General features: G+C 36.8%; 2 protein-coding genes across 5 annotated transcripts in view; one reads left to right on the top strand and one right to left on the bottom strand.

The window, feature by feature from the left end:
* The window catches only part of BRCA2 (BRCA2 DNA repair associated), a 59,590-nt gene that overhangs the window by 29,795 nt on the left and 7,287 nt on the right, over positions 1-22,508 (top strand). Inside the window, exons 14-25 of one of the 3 annotated variants that reach the window (XM_032315409.1) lie at positions 278-711; positions 1,181-1,362; positions 2,708-2,895; positions 5,729-5,899; positions 7,024-7,378; positions 11,258-11,413; positions 11,514-11,658; positions 12,960-13,081; positions 15,170-15,368; positions 15,588-15,751; positions 15,911-16,049; positions 19,404-19,439. In XM_032315409.1, the coding sequence (XP_032171300.1) occupies positions 278-711; positions 1,181-1,362; positions 2,708-2,895; positions 5,729-5,899; positions 7,024-7,378; positions 11,258-11,413; positions 11,514-11,658; positions 12,960-13,081; positions 15,170-15,368; positions 15,588-15,751; positions 15,911-16,049; positions 19,404-19,439 (2,291 nt within the window). The remainder of the gene's footprint in view (positions 1-277; positions 712-1,180; positions 1,363-2,707; positions 2,896-5,728; positions 5,900-7,023; positions 7,379-11,257; positions 11,414-11,513; positions 11,659-12,959; positions 13,082-15,169; positions 15,369-15,587; positions 15,752-15,910; positions 16,050-19,403; positions 19,440-22,508) is intronic. The other 2 variants (XM_032315410.1, XM_032315411.1) reach the window with 2 other exon arrangements.
* The window catches only part of N4BP2L1 (NEDD4 binding protein 2 like 1), a 56,864-nt gene continuing 49,463 nt past the window's right edge, over positions 15,108-22,508 (bottom strand). Inside the window, exons 8-9 of one of the 2 annotated variants that reach the window (XM_032315424.1) lie at positions 15,484-15,628; positions 15,108-15,275 (exon numbers count right to left, since the gene is read on the bottom strand). The gene's annotated coding sequence lies outside the window, so the exon portion shown is untranslated. Of the gene's footprint in view, positions 15,629-22,508 lie in introns of both variants that reach the window. The other variant, XM_032315422.1, reaches the window with a different exon arrangement.

Genomic DNA, 22,508 nt, shown 5'->3' with positions numbered 1-22,508 from the left:
TAGAACTAGAGGAGACCAACAAGATCCATGTTTGACATTATGTGAAGTAAGTAGTAGAGGCTGGACATCAGTGTGTGAGAAATAGTTAGACTTGAAAATTGTGGTATTGTCTTGGATGGCAACCGTAATGAAATGCAAAACAGTTGCTGGAGTATGATTGCCTTGTGGCAGTTGAGGTTGGGGTGGGGGAGGGGGAATAAAGTATATTCCAAAACATTTACATATATGTCCCTTTATTGGTAAATAATCAAACTTAAATATTTTCTCCTCGTTGTAGCACAACTAAGGAACGGCACGAAATGCAGAATCCAAATTTCACCGTATCTGGTCAGGAATTTTTGTCTAAATCTCGTTTTTATGAACACCTGGCTTTGGAAAAATCTTCAAGCAATTTATCAGTTTCAGGGCAGCCATTTTGTACAGTTCCTGCCACAAGAAATGAAAAAAGGAGACACTTGAACACTCCAGGCAAACCAGTGAAAGTCTTTGTCCCACCTTTTAAAACTAAATCACATTTTCACAGAGATGAACAGTGTATTAGCAAGAATACTAATTTGGAAGAAAACAAACAAAACCCAGAAAACATCGATGAACATGGCCCTGGTGAGAGTGAAACAAATATTAATGATGGTGGAATTCATCAGCTTAAGAAAAATAACTCCAGTCAAGCAGCAACTATAATATTCACAAAGTGTGAAAAAGAACCTTTAGGTATTGTGTGAAAATTTGTGTTGATACGTTTTTGCCTTCCAGTTAGATGTTTCTCATATTTAAATAATGCCTTGAGGATTTTACCGCTTTTGTGATGATTAATAATTTCAGAACCTTTTTTAATGCTTTTAGATTTTTCCTAAGTCCAAATACTAGATTTAAAGTAATCTAATGTTTCTTTCAAAGGTAACTACTGTGGCCTTTCTTACTTTAAAAAAAAAAAAAAATTGAACAATCTAAGACTGCTCTTACTGGAATATATATTTAACAGTCTACTGGCTTTTTTTTCCAAATTTAAAATAAAAATAATAGATTTATTGTTTACAAGTTGAAATTTGCTTACCCCTGAAGATTTAGGCCAAATTAACCCTGAAAATTAGAGCAAATTCATATACGACTTTATAAAACAAAGGTTGTGCTTTTTAAATGTTCGTACAAGTTTATTTTTTGCTAACTTATTCTTTAATAGATTTAATTACAAATCTTCAGAATGCCAGAGATATACAGGATATGCGGATTAAAAAGAAACAAAGGCAGCACATTTTTCCACAGCCAGGTAGTCTGTACCTTGCAAAAACCTCCACTGTGCCTAGAATCTCTCTGAGAGGAGCAGTGGAAGGCCGAGTCCCCTCTCCGTGTTCTCATAAACAGGTACGCTTTTGCCCACAATGCTGCTAACTTCTATAGTCAAGTATAATTTCATTTTATTAACTAGTAGCTCCTCATTGTTTTGTTCAAAGAAAGAACAAATGAAAGTGCGAGTGGATGAATAAAATCATTTTGTTTCCTAATCAACCAACAGTGGCAGCCTCCTTCTCTGCTGCCTTATCCCGCTAAAGTGATCTGTGCTCCAGAATTCACGTTTCTCTTCCCCCTTCAAAACATACTCATTTTTTTAAAAAAAAAGATTTTATTTATTTATTTATTTGTCAGAGAGAGAGAGGAGCGAGAGTGAGCACAAGCAGGCAGAGTGGTAGGCAGAGGCAGAAGGAGAAGCAGGCTCCCTGCTCGATCCCAGGACGCTGGGATCCCAGGACACTGGGATCATGACCTGAGCCGAAGGCAGCCGCTTAACCAGCTGAGGTACCCAGGCGTCCCGAAACGTACTCATTTTATTACTATAGTGCTCTGAGGTGTTAGAAGAAAGTAGTCTACTTGAATTTGAAGTGTGAATAACTCATGGCCCTGAATCCATTAAGAGCTATTGCCATTTTTAAAAAAGCATTCTTATTAAGCCAGTTCTGTCTAGTTAGAACTTTAGGCAATGGAAAGGTGAACATAATATGATAATATTATTAGGTAACATTTATTGAGTAGTTTTTGTGCGCTCATCACCCTTCTAAGTACTGTGCCTGTGCTGGTTCCTTCTCACTCAATCTTCACCAGCATCTAAAGGAAAGGCACATCATTTTGTTCACTGTGTGCAAATGAGAGAACTGAAGCACAGAGTGGGTTAAGTAACTACCCCAATGTCACTTAGCTAGTAAGTTTTCCTCTGTTGGACGCAGTTCCAAAGCAAAGAGTGTGACTCCAGAGTCATATCTAAACAAAGGGAAAGATATTTTAGATGAAGCATGCTGGGGTGGAAGTAGGCTAGGCCTGTGTACACATCTGAGCTCCTGATGTCAGATCCCCTAAAATACTTACGCTTTTCACTGTTCTTTCCTTTCTGAATTTTTTTTAAGATTTTGTAAAATATTAAATAACTTTTTTATCCCCAAAGTGACTTCCTATGGCAGCTGTAGCAGGAGGCATACGCACAAGGGGAATGAAAAGGCTATTGAATGTAGGAGTCATTTATATTATATTAAAATGTTTAGCTTCTAGTAAGTAAGTAAGTTAAAGATTTTGATGGTGAATATTTTAATATTTAAATGAGAAATTTTGTAAATTCAGTTTTGATTTATTATAATTATTTTTATTCTAAGAAACATACTCTTTTGTTTGATTTTGTTTTCATTCATTATTAAATTTTTCTATCATTTATTTTATGCAGCTCTACATGTATGGCGTTTCCGAACATTGTGTAAAAATTAACAGCAAAAATGCAGAGTCTTTTCAGTTTCACACTGAGGATTATTTTGGTAAGGAAGGACTATGGTCTGGAGAGGGAATACAGTTGGCTGACGGTGGATGGCTCATACCCTCCAATGATGGAAAGGCTGGAAAAGAAGAATTTTATAGGTATTCCCTGCAAAAAGAGATTGTGTTAACTTTTCTGTATTCTACCATCTCTTTGTCACATATCTCTTTAAAACTTAGTAAGTTGGCTAGAAATCAAATTTTTATCTAGTGACTAATTTTAAGTACATTGTGGTTCAACTGGCATTCTTTTGTAATCTTTTAAAAGTGAATTATAGTTTGTCCTAGAATTTAATGAATTGGTTTTTCTTAAATTGAGACATTTTTCATATGCGTTTATAGAATACTGGTAAGAAAAGATAAGTTTGAGTGACCTTACTGTAGATACACACACAGACACACATGCACTTATATCCTATTCCCTTTCATTATAATGTATATAAATACCAGAAGCTAAGCAGAAATACTCAAGTGTCAGTAATACCAAATAACTAGTAAATTTACTGCCCTAAAACATCAACAGTTTAAAAACTATATAACCTCTTTATAGTTCTAATGTTTTTATAAAGGTGATTTAAAATTTTTGCTATCAATGATGAAATTAGCATGCTAAGGGCAAGAGAGGAGAAACTTTTTTCTAATGTGCTTATTTTTTAAAATCTGTGTATGTCTTTTCAAAATTTATAGTTTGGGGAAATTGGTAAAACATTTTACCTGAAACTTCTGTTATGTTTTTGGAATACTTTAAGACAGGAATATGATTTACATCTTGAACTTGTCTTCCATAAATATCTGCTATTAATTCTAGATGGAAAAGTATACTAAACAGTTACATTGTTTTCTTGTATTAAGTATGTATTATACCTGCAGAGTATAAAAGTTAAGAGTAATTATCCTATAATCAGGTGAGCATGATTCATAACTTTGTTGAAGCTTAAGCTGTTTTTTTGAACATTCAACAAATATTTATTGAGGACCTACTTGTGCCAGATAAGTCTTCTGGATACTCAGGATAACAAAAGAAAACAGAAATCTTTGCTTTAATAAGTCATACATTATAGTAGAGGGGTTTGGGGTGGAGAAGGAAAATTTTAAAAAGAAATAAGTTGTGTAGTATATTAGAAGGTGATGAATACTATGAAGATAAAACTGGAAAGAGCATAGCTCGGGTGAGGATAAGTGCAATTTAAAATAGGCTCAGTAGTCAGGAGCCTTCACTGAGGCCCTGACAGTTGGTCAATGTCCTGAAAAAGGGCAAGGGAGTAAGCGTAGGACCCTGTGTGGGAAGCATTGATTGTAAGCAGGAAGCATGCTTATTTGGGGAACAGGAGGAAAGTGAGTGTAGCTGCAGTAGAATGGGCAAGAGAGAAGTAGTAGCAGATGAAGTCAGAAAGATAGAGCCGTATAGACCTATAAGAAGACCTATAACTCTGAGTAACATTTTTTGGCCTAAGTAAGAATGTTTAAAGGAGAGGAATGACATGATCTGCCTTGTTTTTGAAAGAATAACTCTGGCTGTTATTGAGATTAGACTGTCAGGAGGGAAAATGATGGAAGGAGAGAGACCACTTAGGAAACTGTTGAGGTCATCCAAGTGAGATGTGGCTGCTCAGACAGAGAAGGTAGCAGAGGAGTTGGTGAAAAGCAGTTGGATTCTGGGATATTTTGAAGGTGGCGCCATTGGGATATGATCAAGGATTGAATGAGGAGTGTGAGAGAAAAGGAGAATAAGAAGAGCTCCAAAGATTTTGGCATTAGTGGCTGGAATTCCATACATGGATTTCCGTGTATGGAGAATTGCAAAGATCAAAGATGGAAGAGAAATGGAATGTCCAATTGGGACATTTTTTTTTTAAGTAGGCTGAACTCATGACTCTGAGATCAAGACCTGAGCTGAGATCAAGAGTCAGACGCTTAACCAACTGAGCCACCCAGGTACCCCACATGGGACATTTGAAGCTTAAGATATTAGTAGACACCCAAGTGGATATGTTCAGTAGGCAGTTGGATATGCAAGTCTGGAGTTTATAAATGAAGTATGGGCCAAAGAAATTAATTTTATAGTTATTAGCATATAAATTAAAGCTATAAAAGAGAGACTGAGAAAGAGCAACCTGAAAGCTAGAAATTAATACCAAAGAGTGTGGTATGTTGCAGGTTAAGTGAGGACAGAGAATTGACCATGGATTTAATGACCAATGTAGAGGTCATTATTAGTCTTAATGAAAATAAGTTACTAAATTGATGGGGTGAGAAAGTGGCAGTATCTAGAGAAGGAACTGAGAGTAAAGGGTTTAAGTTTTGTTGTTTTGAAGGAAGAAAAAAACTTATTTTTATACTGAATGGAAATTGTTCAGTAGAAGAGAAAGAAGTTGATGATGAGGAGAGAGGAGGCATTTCCTAGATCAGGGTCCTTAACTAGGCAAGAAAGGGTGGGAAATAGTGTGGCAGGAAAGGCAAAGTGTAAGGGTCCAGATGCTGGTGGGTTGGTGAATGTGAGGGTGGAAGCTTCTGGAAGTCCTCTTGATTATTTGTTTTCCTAGTACTCAAAGTGAGAATGGGAAAGGAAGAAGAGTTAGAGATTTGAACAAAGAGAGAAAGATCTTTAAAAAGTACCAAGACAAGAGAAGGATGTTTTTAGATAATTTTTAGAAAATAATCTCTTTTAAGAAAGATAATCTAAAATACAATTATTTTAAATTAAGGATCTCATTTTCCAGTTGAAATAATTGTTTTGACTAGTGTTTTCTTAGTATATTTTGATACATGTCAAATTGTTTTCTAAGTCCTATAACTTATTGTCTAACTCATAAAAACTTACTAAATGATCTTGTATGATGCAGTGTTTGTGCAAATAGTGGTCATGGTTATTGAATTCAGTATCATCTTACGTGTTTTGTTTTTTTTTAATATTGTTGTATCTTAATTTGTTCAGGGCTCTGTGTGACACCCCAGGTGTGGATCCAAATCTTATTTCTAGAGTTTGGGTGTATAATCACTACAGATGGATTATATGGAAACTGGCAGCTATGGAATTTGCCTTTCCTAAGGAATTTGCTAATAGGTGCCTAAGCCCAGAAAGAGTGCTTCTTCAACTAAAATACAGGCAAGTTCAATGCATTATATTATGTAATCACATATTTGTGTTAAGGGTCAGACTTCTGCGCAGGCTGTGACTTCCCCATTGTAGATGTACACAAGTCAGTTGTCAGTGGCTGTTGCCATCCCACCCTGCTGTTCAGTTGTGCACAGTAGTTCTCTTGTCGTCTTCCAGCCCCCTTAAGAGAAATTACACATTCCTACACCTCTTGCTTCCCTCCTCCCCAACCCTCCTTAACCTCTTGGCCTGTGAGAAGAAAATGAATTACTAATTTGATCCACTCTTCGGGTCTTGCTGATAAACCATGTTTGCATGGGAGTTTTAATATTTAGTTCATATTTTAATAAACTTACTATACTGGGGCACCTGGGTGGCTCAGTGGGTTAAGCCGCTGCCTTCGGCTCAGGTCATGATCTCAGGGTACTGGGATCGAGCCCCGCATCGGGCTCTCTGCTCAGCAGGGAGCCTGCTTCCTCCTCTCTCTCTGCCTGCCTCTCTGCCTGTTGGGCTCCCCGCCGAGGGGAGGAGGCGCCCGGGCCAGCCGGAGGCCTCTCCTTGGGGCTGAGCGGGATGGCGAGTGTTGCGAACCCGGAACGCACCCACAGAAGACACCGGGCTCGGGAGGTCTGTCGAAGCAGGATCTCGCTTTATTGAGCAGGGCAGCGGCTTATATGGGGTGAGGGAAGGGAAGTGAGGTCAGCAAAGTGGGGGCCAATGGGGATGTGCCGTGTCGGCGGGAGTTGGGAAAGACACGCCCTGCAGGGGGTGGAGACTCGCGGGAAACGAAACTGATGGGAAACCGAAACCGCCACTTTGGCGCCTTTGTGGTCAGCCATGTGGGTTCCCGGTCCAGAAGAGAAGGCCACCCGGCGCCATCTTAGCCTCTTGGGGCCCAACATCTCTGCCTGCTTGTCATCTCTCTCTGTCAAATAAATAAATAAAATCTAAAAATAAAATAAAATAAAATAAACTTACTATACTGGTAGCTACCAAATTTTAAATTCTCTTTCTGTCTCAGTAGTTCTTCAGTAAAGGTATTTAATTTTTATTCTCAATTATTTGGCGACCTTTTCACAATGAAATTCTAGACTCACAATTCCTAAAATATGCGTTTTTCTTTTTATTTTTAGATATGATGTGGAAATTGATAGAAGCAGAAGATCAGCCTTAAAAAAGATCATGGAAAGGGATGACACAGCTGCAAAAACTCTTGTTCTCTGTATTTCTGAAATAATTTCATCAAGCGTAGATATATCTGAAACTTCCAGCAGTAAAACTAATAGTATGGGTACCAAAAAAGTGGGCATTATTGAGCTCACAGATGGATGGTATGCTGTTAAGGCCCAGTTAGATCCTCCCCTCTCAGCTCTTGTAAAGAATGGTAAACTGAATGTGGGTCAGAAGATCATTATTCATGGAGCAGAACTGGTTGGCTCTCCTGATGCCTGCACACCACTCGAAGCCCCAGAATCTCTTATGTTAAAGGTAAATTAAATTAATGCATACTCTAGGTAAAAATCAGTCACTGATTTAGTTAAGTTCTAGGGAGGTTTCATATTTAAAATTTTTAAAAAAAATTTTTTTTTTTTAAAGATTTTTATTTATTTATTTGAGAGAGAGACAGTGAGAGAGAGCATGAGAGGCGAGAAGGTCAGAGAGAGAAGCAGACTTCCCATGGAGTTGGGAGCCTGATGCGGGACTCGATCCCGGGACTCCGGGACCATGACCTGAGCTGAAGGCAGTTGCTTAACCAACTGAGCCACCCAGGCGCCCCCATATTTTAAATTTTAAACTTAGTTCTATGAAAGATGCTCCATTCCTTGAAAACATACTAATAGTTGGGGTGTAAGTGGCAAAATTCTCAGACTGTCAAATTTTTTTGTGCTACTTTTAGGAAACTGAGAAGTGTATATTGAGCTAAAACAATGCAGGAGCAAATTTGCACTGGATTTGATTTGGGGCTATGGGTGCCTATAGCCCTTGGTGCCGTATTGTTCTCATAGTATTGCTCTGCTTCCATCCGGATTACCTGATTATTAGATCTTTATTTCAGTATGATTAGAAAATTAGGTTTCAGTGATTGTTAAATAATAATAATAAAATGTATCTTTCATCTCTATGTAGACTTAAACTTAGAAATAGGATTTTGTCATATTGAATAGTCTACAATATTGATATGAGAAATTACTAATATGTAAGTCAGATTTATGAGATGAAATAGTTTACTTCTGTCATATTCTGGATCACTCTATTTCAGGAAGGTGTTTAATAAGTTAAACATTTTTAAGGTAAAGAGATACTTTGTCATTAACTCCACATTGTTGCTTTTAGTCAAGCTGAAACAAGCTTTATGTTGCTTAAAAATCAAAGTTAGGGTAGCTTTCAATCTTTGGGGATTTTTTTGTTTTTTTTTTTTAATTTTCTATTTTTTATTAACATATAATATATTATTAGCCCCAGGGGTACAAGTCTGTGAATCGTCAGGCTTACACACTTCATAGCATTCACCATAGCACATACCCTCCCCAATGTCTGTAACTCAACCACCCTCTCCCTACTCCCCTCCCCCTCTGCAATCCTCAGTTTGTTTTATGATTAAGAGTCTCTTATGGTTTTTCTGTCTCCCGATTCAATCTTTTGTTTTGATTTTATCAAATCAGTGCGTGTGCATAATTTCAAAACTCATGCAATATAGCCTTATGACCACCACTCCCACCCCCACCCCCCCAGCAGAAAAGCAGTCACTGAAGCCATCTTACCTAAACTCTGTTTGTGCTCCCCAAAGGCAACCACTTGGAATCTCCGGTAGTTTCTTTTGCTTATACTGCTATGTTATCTTTTCTCCTTTTGTTTAGACATTAACTGTTAGCTTCCTGCTATGAAAGTTGAGGAGTGAAGTCTGTATTCACTGTTTACATTATAATGATTGAGAAATATTTTTCACAACACAGCATATAATATACCAATTACATTTTCTTTATAACTTAACTGCTTTCCCTGGAGTGAACACCTGTCTTGCTTTTTGTTTGTTTTTTTTTAATTTTCTGTACCCTTATCACCAACTCCTTCCCACACAAGAGATATATAAAGATCATCCCAACATGTTATAATGCCTTTATTGATTCTGTTTCTTTTCTTAGCAGTCTCTTGGACCTTTCCATACTCCTGCTCCATTCTGAAGTGGTTACCTTCCATGTATGCAGCACAGTTACATTTCTAGAAATTATTTTCTCCTCCTTCTGTGTTGGAAACTCTATTTTCTGGATTTATATCTCTATGGATTTACTTCCTCGCTCTAAGGGCATACAAGCAACCCCCCAGATGCTTCTTAAGAGAAGGAGTTTGTAGCTTTTTCTTGAGCTTTTGGTTAGGTGGTTGAATATGGAAGTTGAGAAGGAAATAATCTTCAGAATTTTGAAGATATTTTCTGTACTACCTTTTTACTCCTGGTATATCTTCTGCTACATTCAGTGCTATTCTTATTCCCAGTCCTTCACTATATGAACTGTTTCTGGAAAGTTTTGAAGATCATTTATCTGCAGTGTTCGGAAATTTCACAGCAAGTTACTTTGGAGTTGGCCTATCTTGTAAAATGGTCGCCCTGCGTACACCATGGCAAACAGTCTATAAACATATGTCCTTCACTGAGTTCTCTAGAAAATTTTCTTGAAGTAGTTCTTTGATAATTTTGTCCCCCTCCATTTTTCCCTTTTCAGTTTCCTTGAACTCTGATATTTTGGCAGACCACTCTGAGTGGTCTTCTAATTTTCTCATCTTTTCTCCTATTTTCCATTTTGTTGTCTTTGCTCCCCCTACTTTTTAGTTCTAATTTTGTAGTTCCTAAAGTGAAATATGCCTATTGACATAATTTTCCATTCTCTGAGGCCCTTATTACTCCCTAAATGTTTCCTTTTTTTATTACATCCTTTTCTTGTTTCATAGATGCGACATCTTATCATCTTTCTAAAGATTAATATTTTGCTTTATTTTGTTTTTTTCTGCTTGCTGAATTTTTCCCCTCTATAATAATCTCCTTCAACTGATTGTTAGCTGATTGTTAGCTGTTCTTTCCTCTTCCAGACTGGGGCACTAATAACCTGATCAGAAGCTCTCCGTGAGGTGGGCGTTTGTCAACTTGTAGAGTGATAAGACGGGGACTAGCTTTTGTTAGGAGACCCTCAAATATCAGTGACTGAGAGCTGAGCAGAGTAAGAAAAGTAATAAGGTGACTCATAAGGATTTTTATTGCATTTTTTTTCAGTATAGCTTCTCATCCCCTACACCCCCACCCTCCCCACCGCCAGATGCCTCTGCCTTGTGTTCCAGAGTCCAGGATATGTCTGGTTCAGCCGTTCCAGAAAGTAAATTGTCTTGGGTTCTTCTTGGTGTAAGGGAAGACCTGGTTGGTGTAAGGGAAGGCCTCCTTGGGATAGGAAATGAAATCTGAGGTCTTAATTATCTTTCCTTCCATTTTCAGCTACAACTCATACCCCTTCCTTCAGAGGTACCTGTTGCCTCCAAATTCTGAGTGATTTCCTTAAATTTTGATTCCTAGTGATGCCATACAACTTTGCCAGCTGAGTAATGTTGGGCAGGTTATACTTGAGTTTCGTCATTTGTAAAATGGGAATGAGTCGTCTTCGGATTGTTGTAAAGATTAAATGTTAGTAGATGTAAAGCACTTAACACAATCCAGGCACCATAATAAGTGCTTTAGAAATGTTTGTTGTTGTTGTTGTTTTAAGATTTTTTATTTATTTATTTGACAAATAGAGGTCACAAGTAGGCAGAGAGGCAGGCCGAGACAGAGAGGGGAAGCAGGCTCCCTGCCGAGCAGAGAGCCCAATGTGGAGCTCAATCCCAGGACCCTGAGATCATGACCCGAGCCGAAGGCAGAGGCTTTAACCCACTGAGCCACCCAGGCACCCTGTGTTATTTTTTAACTGTAATCATTCTGAGGCTGCTTCATTATTTACCAGTTGTCCAATAAATTTTTAGCTTCCAAGATTTTGCTAATGTCTTATTCACTGTCCTCCTCTCCCAGTTCTTTGTCCTTTAGGTCTTTTGAGGGAAACTAAATAAATAAGTATATTTTAATCCATCATATTTAAATTGAAGTCTCTTATTAATTTTCTAAAAATAATATTTACATTAAGACTCTACAACAGCATAAACAATTTTTTGAGAGACTGTATTTTGAAAGTGTTTTCACTTTTGTACAGGTTTTCTACATTCTTATTTTCATGAGGCTTTTGAAAATGAGTATATTTGAATGAATGGAAGAAATGAATGGAAATGTTATGCCATCTGAAATAGTATTGAATATATAAACTTATAAATCGATTTGTTCATTAATTTGTCCAGATTGCTGCTAACAGTACTCGTCGCGCTCGCTGGTATGCCAAACTTGGATTCTCTCCTGATCCTAGACCTTTCCCTCTCTCCTTGTCATCACTTTTCAGTGATGGAGGAAATGTTGGTTGTATTGATGTAGTTGTTCAAAGAGCATATCCAATACAGGTATGATAACATTCTTGAAACTTTTTATTTCTTTCTTTTGGGACAGTTAATTTGAATGATCCCTCCCTAACATGTATCTTTGTTTGACATGTCATTACAGTGGATGGAGAGGACCCCATCTGGATTATGCATATTTCGGAATGAACGAGAGGAAGAAAAGGAGGCAACGAAATATGCAGAAGCCCAACAAAAGAAACTAGAAGTTTTATTCAATAAAATTCAAGGGGAATTTGAAAAGCATGATGGTAAAATGAATTGTATATTACAAGTTCTTTTTCATATGAGAATAAGGTTTTTTATAAGGCTTTTTAGAGGCTTCTGATTTAACCTCTGTAAATTGAGTGAATTTTTTTAATTTGAATAATAGACTTCTTTCTTAATCCTGTATCTGAATTTTTTAAATTTTTTTAAAATATTATTACAAAGACATACAAATAAGCATAGAAGTGACCCCCAAATTATCACCTTTTTATTCAACACATTGACCTTTTAGATACTTGTAATTATCTTAGACAATAAAACATTACATAACCACAACACATCTCAGAAGTCTTATGTAAACTTCCTCTTAAGCTTCAATATTAAAGTATGTATAGTATCATTTTTGGTATTAGAGAAAGAATAGTAGCAAGGGGAAAAAGCTGCCAAATTATTTTCCCCTAGACAAGTACAGTATGATGTCACCTAGGACAGAATGTAACTAAAGTAAACTCACAAATAAAGTAAAATGGTGGTTATCAGCAGATGAGAGGTGGTAGGATAAAATTGATGGTGTTTAAAGGTAAAACAACAATGAACAAATAAGCTATAGTGAGCCAGTGCACAGTATAATGAATATAGACGATATTGTACTAATGTGATATGATGAATATTAATACAATGGCAATCATATTAAGTATATAAATGAATCAAAGTAACACATTGGCCACCTTAAATTTATACAATGTTATATGTCAAATATATTCAATAAAAAGGAAGGATAAACTCTCAAAAAAAATTTTCCCAAGCCATATATCATTTTCTTCAGTACCCTTATCTACTTTTTATATAACTTTTATATTTTCATTGTTGTAGTTGTTGGTTTATGTATTATCACACCTAGAGCCAGATCTTGTTTTCCTGGTGGCAGCAATTTTAATAATAAAAAAATTATAGTATTTTTAGCATAAAGGACATGAAATTGATGTTTGTTTTTTGCTGAAATTTTTGTGTTCTGCATTTCTTCATGATTTTCAACTTCCTGTTCTATATAAATCTGTAGGAAAATTAGACTCTCAATGTTCGATTCACCAGCTTATGCTGTTTTCATGATGAAATAAATCATGAAATCATTTACTTAATTTACAAATTACTCTAAACTCTCTGTGTGACAATTTTTTAAACCAGGAGTGAGTGCACTAGTTTGAAATTTTCCTAGAAAACTTTTAGCAGATAAATTGTGTTTTGCTTTTTAGCCTCCCTTCTTTGGCTACTTTTTGCTTGTTTCTCTAGCTTTCAAGGTTCTTAAATTTGTGTTATGGCTTATTAATGATGCTTTTTTTCCTAGAAAATATAACAAAACAATGTAGACCATCATGTGCATTAACAAGACAGCAAGTCTGTGCTCTGCAAGATGGTGCAGAGCTTTATGAAGCAGTGGCGAATGCACCAGACCCAGCTTATCTGGAGGTGGGAGAGTAAGAGGGCATCCTGGGAGGCTTAATCTTCCTCTTTTACAGTGGGAAGCTCTGGTTGGTCTTCTGGCCATCAGGGCAAGTGCTGTGTTGAAATAGTGTGTTTCTCAAAGAGGGTGTGTACATTTCTGGGGTCCTTGTGATGTGCCAGACCAGTGCAGTACATTTGCGATTCTATAAAAATGGAAGGTAGAAGGATTAAGTAATTTTATATGTTAAATAAATGTGGTTTAAAATACAGGCAAAACTTGTTTACATTTAAGGTAAAATAAGTATCTTCAAAGCATTGTCTCAGTTTCCATATGCTCACTTCTTTCTCAGATACTATCTGAAGTTTATCTCCTAGTCTTCTACCTTAAGAGTGTGTTGGTGGAAAAGTGTCCGAAGCATTAACCTGTGTTAGAATTATAGCTGTGCCATTTATTAGCCAACAGGGCACAAAATAGCTATAAAATGGGCATAAAATCAGTTGTTTAAGGATCAAATTAAATACTGTATATTATTTTATTTTTATGGAATTTATTTGAAGGAGGAAATAAGGGGGCAGAATAAGAGTTAGAAGACTAAGTTGTAGGGGTGCCTGGGTGGCTCAGTGGGTTAAGCTGCTGCCTTCGGCTCGGGTCATGATCTCAGGGTTCTGGGATCGAATCCCACATCGGGCTCTCTGCTCAGCAGGGAGCCTGCTTCCCTCTCTCTCTCTCTGCCTGCCTCTCTGTCCACTTGTGATCTCTCTCTGTCAAATAAATAAAATCTTTAAAAAAAAAAAAGAAGAAGAAGAAGAAGAAGACTAAGTTGTAGACCCCGTCCTGCTAATCTGCAGCTGGACAGGTGATTTCTCTCTTGGGCCTCCCCACCACCTCTGTCAAGGGAAAGCCTGTGAGGGGCTTTTCACTAGGTCCTGAGAGTACATGATTCTGGAGATTTCACTTAGATACGATTTTCTTTGCAATTCTTGGAGGGAAAAGTAGCCATCCATTTCTTAAAGACCCTGCCCTGACAAAGAGTTTGTTTTCAGTGACCATGTTGAATGTTGGGGGACTTTATGTTTCAATTAAACATTGTCTGCATATTTAGGAAGACCTGTTCATGGGGTGCCTGGGTGGCTCAGTGGGTTAAAGCTTCTGCCTTTGGCTCAGGTCATTATTGCAGAGTCCTGGGATGGAGCCGCACATCTCTCTGCTCAGCAGGGAGCCTTCTCCCTGCCCCCTCACCACCTCTCTGCCTACTTGGGATCTCTGTCTGTCAAATAAATAAAATCCATAAAAAAAAAAAAAAAGAAAAACCTGTTCAGGGTACCAAGATCCCATAGTGTCCCTTCCCAATATGAATTAGGCTATTAAGATGTGTGAGGCAACTGCAGTCTAGTGTGTTGTGTGTCAGGATTCCATTTCCTCTTTGATTTTATTTTTATTTTTTGTTTACTCATTCATTTTTGTTGTACTGGGTGTAGAGTCCCAAGAGATACAGACAGCACTTTGCCAAAATGACCAGGAGAGAAGTTGGAGGCACAAATAAGTGCTTATTGGGCGTGTCTGTTTTCAACAGTATCCACTGTTCCAGAGAGTTAATAAAATTATACTACCGTGGGATAAGAATGAGAGCTCTTGAACTACCTCTACCCGTACACCCCTGCAAGTTATTTATTCTTTCTGTACCTCAGCTTCATCTTCTATAACATGCAAACAGTACTAGGGCCCACCTCATTGATTACTGTAAGGCCTAAATAAATTATTATATTTACCACGCACAGATCCATTCCTCAGATACAGGGAGCACTTAAATGTCAGCTATTTATAATGTTGATGGTGGTTATGATTATTAGAGTATACTTTTAAGTAGGGGGTTGTCTTGGCCCTCAGGAAATTTGTCACAAAATAAGTGACAAATTTAAGGCACCTGAAAATATTTGTTATGTGATGAGCTGAGTATACTAGTCTCAATTTTTACATTGTCACATTGTTAAAGTGAATTAGAATTCTATTGTATTTTATACCCATTTAGACAGTTTCATTTACAGTGGGTGAAGTTTTTTGTTTGCTTTTTATTCTAATATCACTTGCCTTAATATATTAAATGATCCTAGGGTTACTTTAGTGAAGAGCAGTTAAGAGCCTTGAATAATCACAGACAGATGTTGAATGATAAGAAGCAAGCACAGATCCAGTTGGAATTCAGGAAGGCTATGGAATCTACTGAGCAAGGAGAGCAAATTTTATCAAGGAATGTTACAACTGTATGGAAGTTGCGTATCATAAGCTATGGGAAGAAAGAAAAAGATTCAGGTCAGTATATAAATTTTTTAAGTTAGAGTACTAATTAATAAAATGAGTTCAAATGGTACATAAAGTATAAAGTTAATGTGTATCAGAAGAGCAAAAATGGGCTACCACTACCCACAAAACAATGGTATAATCCTTGGATCTTTGTTGTTATGGTATTTGTTTTACAAGAATTGTAATGCTTATCCGTTCTTCCATTATGTCTTTTTCCTCTTTATCTAGTTACATTGAGTATCTGGCGTCCGTCATCAGATTTATATTCCCTGTTAACAGAAGGAAAGAGATATAGAATCTATCATCTTGCAACATCACAATCTAAAAGTAAATCTGAAAAAGTTAACATACAACTAACAGCTACAAAGAAAACCCAGTATCAACAGCTACAGGTACAAACTTTTCATTATAGTTTTTTAATTTTGATGAATTATTAGCTTATAATATTAGTTTATATTAATATAGATTATATTAGTTTATATTAGTTTATATGGCATATTAATTTATAGAATATATATATACACATTGATTTTTTTTTTTTTTCCTTGTAGGCTTCAGATGAAATCCTATGCCAAATTTATCAGCCAAGGGAGCCCCTTTACTTCAACAAACTATTGAGTCCAGACTTCCAACCACCTTGTTCTGAGGTGGACCTAGTAGGATTTGTAATTTCTGTTGTGAAAAAAATAGGTAATAGAGAATGTGTTTTTAATAATAGCTTCTTATGGATGCTTTTGAAAAATAATAGTTTTTAAAATTTGTCTTCCTTATGATTAATTGGAGTTACAAATCAGCAAATTTGGTGACTAATGATTTGAAAGTAGGCCTGTTTTAACCTTAATTCTTAATGAAAAGCAGTTCTGCATTACAACAGGGAAAGAACTTATATCCCAATTCAGTGCTACTTAATTTTAAAGAAATTGCTAGAAATGTTTTGTAGCATTTGAATGATAACTAGACAAATAATTATGATCTCCCTCGGCAGTTTCTTGAGCTTTCAAGCCTCTACCTCCAGCTTCTCTGCAGTATCTCTCATCATAGGGACTAAAGCCTTTTGTTATAAAACCTACTTTGTTTAGTGTGGCTCCTCCTACTTGTTTATTGTTATTTCTTATTTATATGGTACTTCTTTTCCCCACTCTTATTTTTAACCCACCAGTATCTTTGTATTTAAATTGGGCCTCTGACAGCATGGTTGGATCTTGTTTTCTTATCAGTCTGAGGGCCTGCCTGTCTTTTAACTAGTTTGTTTAATCTGATCAGCTTTAACGTAGTAATTGATAGGGTTGGGTTAAAATCTACCACCTTGCTAGCTGTTTTCCCATTGTCCTATTAGGTTCCTTGTATTGGTAGGCTATTCTCTGCGATGTTTATGCACATTTTATAGCAGCCATTGTTTCAGACTCTCACTTTAAGAATGCTTGTATAGCAGAAAATCTTGGAAGGACAGAAATCTTTTCTGCCTCCTACATAGAGGGCAGATTTGTTTCTCAACCAGGAAATCTGATCCCTTTTTCTGAGTTTGGTTTTTTTGTTTATTTTCATTGCTGTTGTTCTTGTTTAGATTCCACGTGTAAGCAAGATTCTGATTGTACTTTGATGGAGGTGTACAGTATAGGTAGTGTAAAGAGAGGACTCAAGAAGTCAATGCCAGGGTGTTTGGTTTGAGTGCCTGGGAAAAGAATTGCCATTTACTGAGAGGGGAAGAGGGCAAGAAAAACAGGTATGTGTTGACGGTCAGGAGCTCAGTTTGGTCAGTTAAGTTTTAGGCACTTAATCGAAACAAAGATTTCTCCTTGACTAGCCCTTTATCTATTGTGTCATTTGCAAATATCTTCTCCCATTCTGTCGGTTTTCTTTTGGTTTTGTTGATTATTTCCTTTGCTGTGCAAAAGTTTTTTATTCTGATGAAGTCCCAATAGTTCATTTTTACCCTTGGTTCCCTTGCCTTTGGTGATGTTTCTAGGAAGAATTTGCTGCGGCTGATGTTGAAGAGGTTGCTGCCTGTGTTCTCCTCAGGGATTTTGATGGATTCCTGTTTCACACTGAGGTCTTTCATCCATTTTGAGTCTATTTTTGTGTGTGGTGTAAGAAAATGATCCAATTTCATTCTTCTGCATGTGGCTGTCCAATTTTCCCAACACCATTTGTTGAAGAGACTGTCTTTTTTCCATTGGATATTCCTTTCTGCATTGTTGAAGATTAGTTGACCATGGAGTTGAGGGTCCATCTCTGGGCTCTCTATTCTGTTCCACTGATCTATGGGTCTGTTTTTTGTGCCAATACCATACTGTTTTGATGATTACAGCTTTGTAATAGAGCTTGAAGTCTGGAATTGTAATACTGCCAACTTTGCTTTTCTTTTTCAACATTCCTCTGGCTATTTGGGGTCTTTCCTGGTTCCACATAAATTTTAGGATTATTTGTTCCATTTCTTTGAAAACAAATTGGTAGTATTTTGATTGGGATTGCATTAAATGTGTAGATTGCTTTAGGTAGCATAGACATTTTCACAGTATTTATACTTCCAATCCATGAGCATGGAACGTTTTTCCATTTCTTTGTGTCTTCCTCAATTTCATTCATGAATAATTTTTAGTTTTCTGAGTACAAATTCTTTGCCTCTTTGGTTAGGTTTATTCCTAGGTATCTGATGGTTTGGAGTACAATTGTAAATGGGATCCACTCAATTTCTCTTTCTTCTGTCTTGTTGGTATATAGAAATGCAACTGATTTCTGTGGATTGATTTTATATCCTGACACTTTACTGAATTCTTGTATGAGTTCTAGAAGTTTTGGAGTGGAGTCTTTGGGTTTTCCACATAAAGTGTCACGTCATCTGCAAAGAGTGAGTTTGACTTCTTTGCCAATCTGGATGCCTTTTGTTTCTTTTTGTTGTCTGATTGCTGAGGCTAGGACTTCCAGTACTATGCTGAATAGTAGTGGTGATAGTGAACATCCCCGCCATCTTTCTGAACTTAGGGGAAAAGCTCTCAGTTTTTCCCCATTGAGAATGATACTCACTGTGGGTTTTTCATAGATGACTTTGATGATATTGAGGTATTTACCCTCTATCCCTACACTGAAGAGTTTGAATCAAGAAAGGATGCTGTACTTTGTTGAATGCTTTTTCTACATCTATTGAGAGTATCATATGGTTCTTGTTCTTTCTTTTATTAATGTATTGTATCACACTGATTGATTTGCAGATGTTGAACCAACCTTGCAGCCCAGGAATAAATCCCACTTGGTCGTGGTGAATAATCCTTTTAATGTATTGTTGGAACCTATTGGCTAGTATTTCGATGAGAATTTTTGCATCTGTGTTCATCAGGGATATTGGTCTGTAATTCTCCTTTTTGGTGGGGTCTTTGGTTTGGTTATCAAGGTAATGCTGGCTTCATAAAATGATTTTGGAAGTTTTCCTTCTGTTTCTATTTTTTGGAAGAGTTTCAGAAGAATAGGTATTTTTCTTTAAATGTTTGGTAGAATTCCACTGGGAAACCATCTGGCCCTGGGCTCTTGTTTGTTGGGAGATTTTTGATTACTGCTTCACTGTCCTTGCTGGTTATGGGTTTGTTCAGGTTTTCTATTTCTTCCTGGTTCACTTTTGGTAGTTTATATATCTCTAGGAATGCATCCATTTTTTCCAGATTGTCTAAAATTTTTTGGCATATAGTTGCTTATAATATGTTCTTATAATTATTTGTATTTCTTTGGTGGTGGTTGTGATCTCTTCTCTTTCATTCATGATTTTATTAATTTGGGCCCTTTCTCTTTTCTTTTTAATAAGTCTGATCAGGAGCTTATCAATCTTATTCTTTCAAAGAACCAGCTCCTAGTTTCATTGATCGGTACCACTGTTCTTTTGATTTCTGTTTCATTCATTTGTGCTCTTATCTTTACTGTTTCTCTTCACCTGCTGGGTTTAGGCTTTATTCGCTGTCCTTTCTCCAGCTCCTTTAGGTATAGGATTAGGTTCTGTATTTGAAACTTTTTTTGTTTCTTAAGAAAGGCATGTATTGCTATATATTTCTCTTTTAGGACCATCTTTGCTGCATCCCAAAGATTTTGAGCCAGGTGTGTTTTTATTTTGATTTTCTATGGAATTTTTAAAATTCTTCTTTAATTTTCTGGCTGACCCATTCTTTTTTTTTTTTTTTTTTAAGATTTTATTTATTTATTTGACAGATAGAGATCACAAGTAGGCAGAGAGAGAAAGAGGAGGAAGCAGGCTCCCTGCTGAGCAGAGAGCCCAATGCGGAGCTCAGTCCCGGGACCCTGGGATCATGACCTGAGCTGAAGGCAGAGGCTTTAACCCACTGAGCCACCCAGGTGCCCCTGACCCATTCATTCTTTAAGAGGATACTCTTTAGCCCCCATGTATTTGAGTTCTTTCCAACTTTTGCCTTGTGATTGAGTTCTAGTTTCAAAGCATTGTGGTCTGAAAATATGCAGAGAATGACCAGTCTTCTGGTACCAGATAAGACCTGATTTTGACCCAGGATATGATCTCTTCTGGAGAATGATGCATGTGCACTAGAGAAGAATGTGTATTCGGTTGCTTTGGGATGGAATGTTCTGAATGTATCTTTGAAGTCCATCTGGTCCAGTGTGTCATTTAAATCCCTTATTTGCTTGTGGACCTTTTGCTTAGATGACCTATGCATTGCAGTGAGGGGGATATTAGAGTACCCTACTATTACTGCATTGTTATTGATGTGTTTCTTTGATTTTGTTATTAATTGGCTTATATAATTGGCTGCTCCCATGTTAAGGGCATAAATATTTACAATTGTTAGATCTTGTTGGATAGACCCTTTAAGTATGATAATAGTGTTCTTTGTCATCTCTCATAGTCTTTGGCTTAAAATCTAATTTGTCTGATATAAGGATCTCCACCCCAGCTTTCTTTTGATGTGCATTAGCTTGGTAAATTGTTTTCCACCCCCTCACTTTAAATCTGGAGGTTTCTTTGGGTCTCAAAGGAGTCTCTTGCAAACAGCATATCGATGGGTCTTATTTTTTTATCCAGGTTAATACCCTGTGTCTTTTGATTGGGACATTTAGTCCATCTTCATTTGGAGTTAACTATTGAAAGATATGAATTTGGTGCCATTGTATTGCCTGTAAGGTGACTGTTACTGTATATTGTCTCTGGTCCTTCCTGGTCCATGTTACTTTAAGGCTCTCTCTTTGCTTAGAGGATCCCTTTCAATATTTGTTGTAGGCTGGTTTGGTGATTGCAGATTCTTTTAGTCTGTTTGTCCTGGAAGCTTTTTTTTTTTTTTTTTTTTTAATTTCTTTTCAGTGTAATAGTATTCATTGTTTTTTCCACCACACCTAGTGCTCCATGCAATACGTGCCCTCCCTAATGCCCATCACCTGGAAGCTTTTTATCTCTCCTTCAATTTTCAATGACAGCCTAGCTGGATATAGTATTCTTGGCTGCATATTTTTCTCGTTTCGTACCCTGAATATAACATGCCAGTCCTTTCCAGCCTGCCAGGTCTCTGTGGATAGGCCAGCTACCAATCTAATATTTCTACCTTTGTAGGTTACAGACCTCTTATCCTGAGCTGCTTTCAGGATTTTCTCTTTGTCTCTGAGATTTATAAGTTTAACTGTTAGATATTGATTTTGAGGGGATTCTCTGGGCCTCCTGGATTTTGACGCCTGTTTCCTTCCCCAAATTAGGTTAAGTTAGCCACTATAATTTGCTCTAATATACCTTCTGCCTCTCTCTTCTTCTAGGATCCCAATTATTCTTTTTTTTTTTTTTATGGTATCACTTATCTCTCAAATTCTCCCCTCATGATCCAATAGTTGTTCATCTCTCTTTTTCTCAACTTCTTTATTCTCCATCATTTGGTCTTCTGTATCACTAACTCTCTCTTCTGCCTCATTTGTCCTAGCAGTTAGAGTCTCCATTTTTTTATTATACCTCATTGATAGCCTTTTTGATTCTGACTTGGTTATATTCTCTCTCTCCAGAAAGGGATTCTCTAGTATCTTTTTTGCGTTTTTTCAAGCCCAGCTAGTGTCTTTATAATTGTCAGTCGGAATTCTAGTTCCAACATCTTACTAATGTCCATGTTGATTAGCTCCCTGGCAGTTGGTATTGCCTTTTTTCTTTTTTTTGAGGTGAGTTTTTTTCTGTTTTGTCATTTTTTCAGGAGAAGAATAGATGAATGAGAGAACAAAATGTTAAAAGGGTAACAGCGACCTCTGAAAAATATATAGTAAATAAATCAGAAGAGACTTGAATTGGGGCAGGGAGGGGAGAAAGGGGGAAAAAAAAGAATATAATCATGCTGATGAATAGAACAGAGCCCACACTGGATTTGGGGTGTATTTTGGTCTGTTAGAAGAAACTGCCACCCAAAATATAACAGAAAGAAAAACATAAATACACACACACACACACACACACACACACACACAAATAAGAGTAAATACAATGAAGGGATGGAATATGCCTGTAAAAATGAAAATTCAAAAAGATTTTTAAAAAGAAATTGATAAGAAGTTGGTTGAAAAAATAAAATTTTTTTAAAAAAGAGAATATGATCAGGCAGGTGAATAGAACAAAGCCTAACACTAGATTTAAGGTATATTTTGGTCTGTTAGAAGAATCTGCATCCCAAAATTTTAAAGAAAGAAAAATGTATGTGTGTGTGTGTGTGTGTGTGTGTGTGTGTGTATATATATATACACACACATACATACATACATAAAATAAGGTTAAATAAAATGAAGCGATAGAATAGGACTATAAAAATCAAAATTAAAGATTTTTGAAAAAGAATTATAAGTTGGTTGAAAAAGGAAAGAAAAATAAAAAAAGAAATAGAGAAAGAAAAGAATTTAAAAATTTACTTTGAATGACTAAAGAATCATGGGGGGAAAGCCATGAATTCTATGTGCTGTATTCCCCTAGCGCTGGAACTTTGTGGTTCTCCTTGATCAGTAAACTTGGTCTTGGCTGTATGTTCTTGCTGATATTCTAAGGGAGGGGCCTCTTACAGTCATTCTCAAATGTCTTTGCCCTAGGCAAAATTGCACCACCCTTGCCAGGGGCCAAGCTAAGTAATCTGTTTGGGTTTGTTTTCTGTAGCTTTTGTTCCCTAAAAGAGTTCCTTACAGATT

Source organism: Mustela erminea, chromosome 15, assembly GCF_009829155.1.
Source record: "Mustela erminea isolate mMusErm1 chromosome 15, mMusErm1.Pri, whole genome shotgun sequence".
Taxonomy (NCBI): domain Eukaryota; kingdom Metazoa; phylum Chordata; class Mammalia; order Carnivora; family Mustelidae; genus Mustela; species Mustela erminea.
The sequence above is the reverse complement of the archived record's forward strand: the minus strand, read 5'-3'. Positions and strand labels throughout refer to the sequence as shown.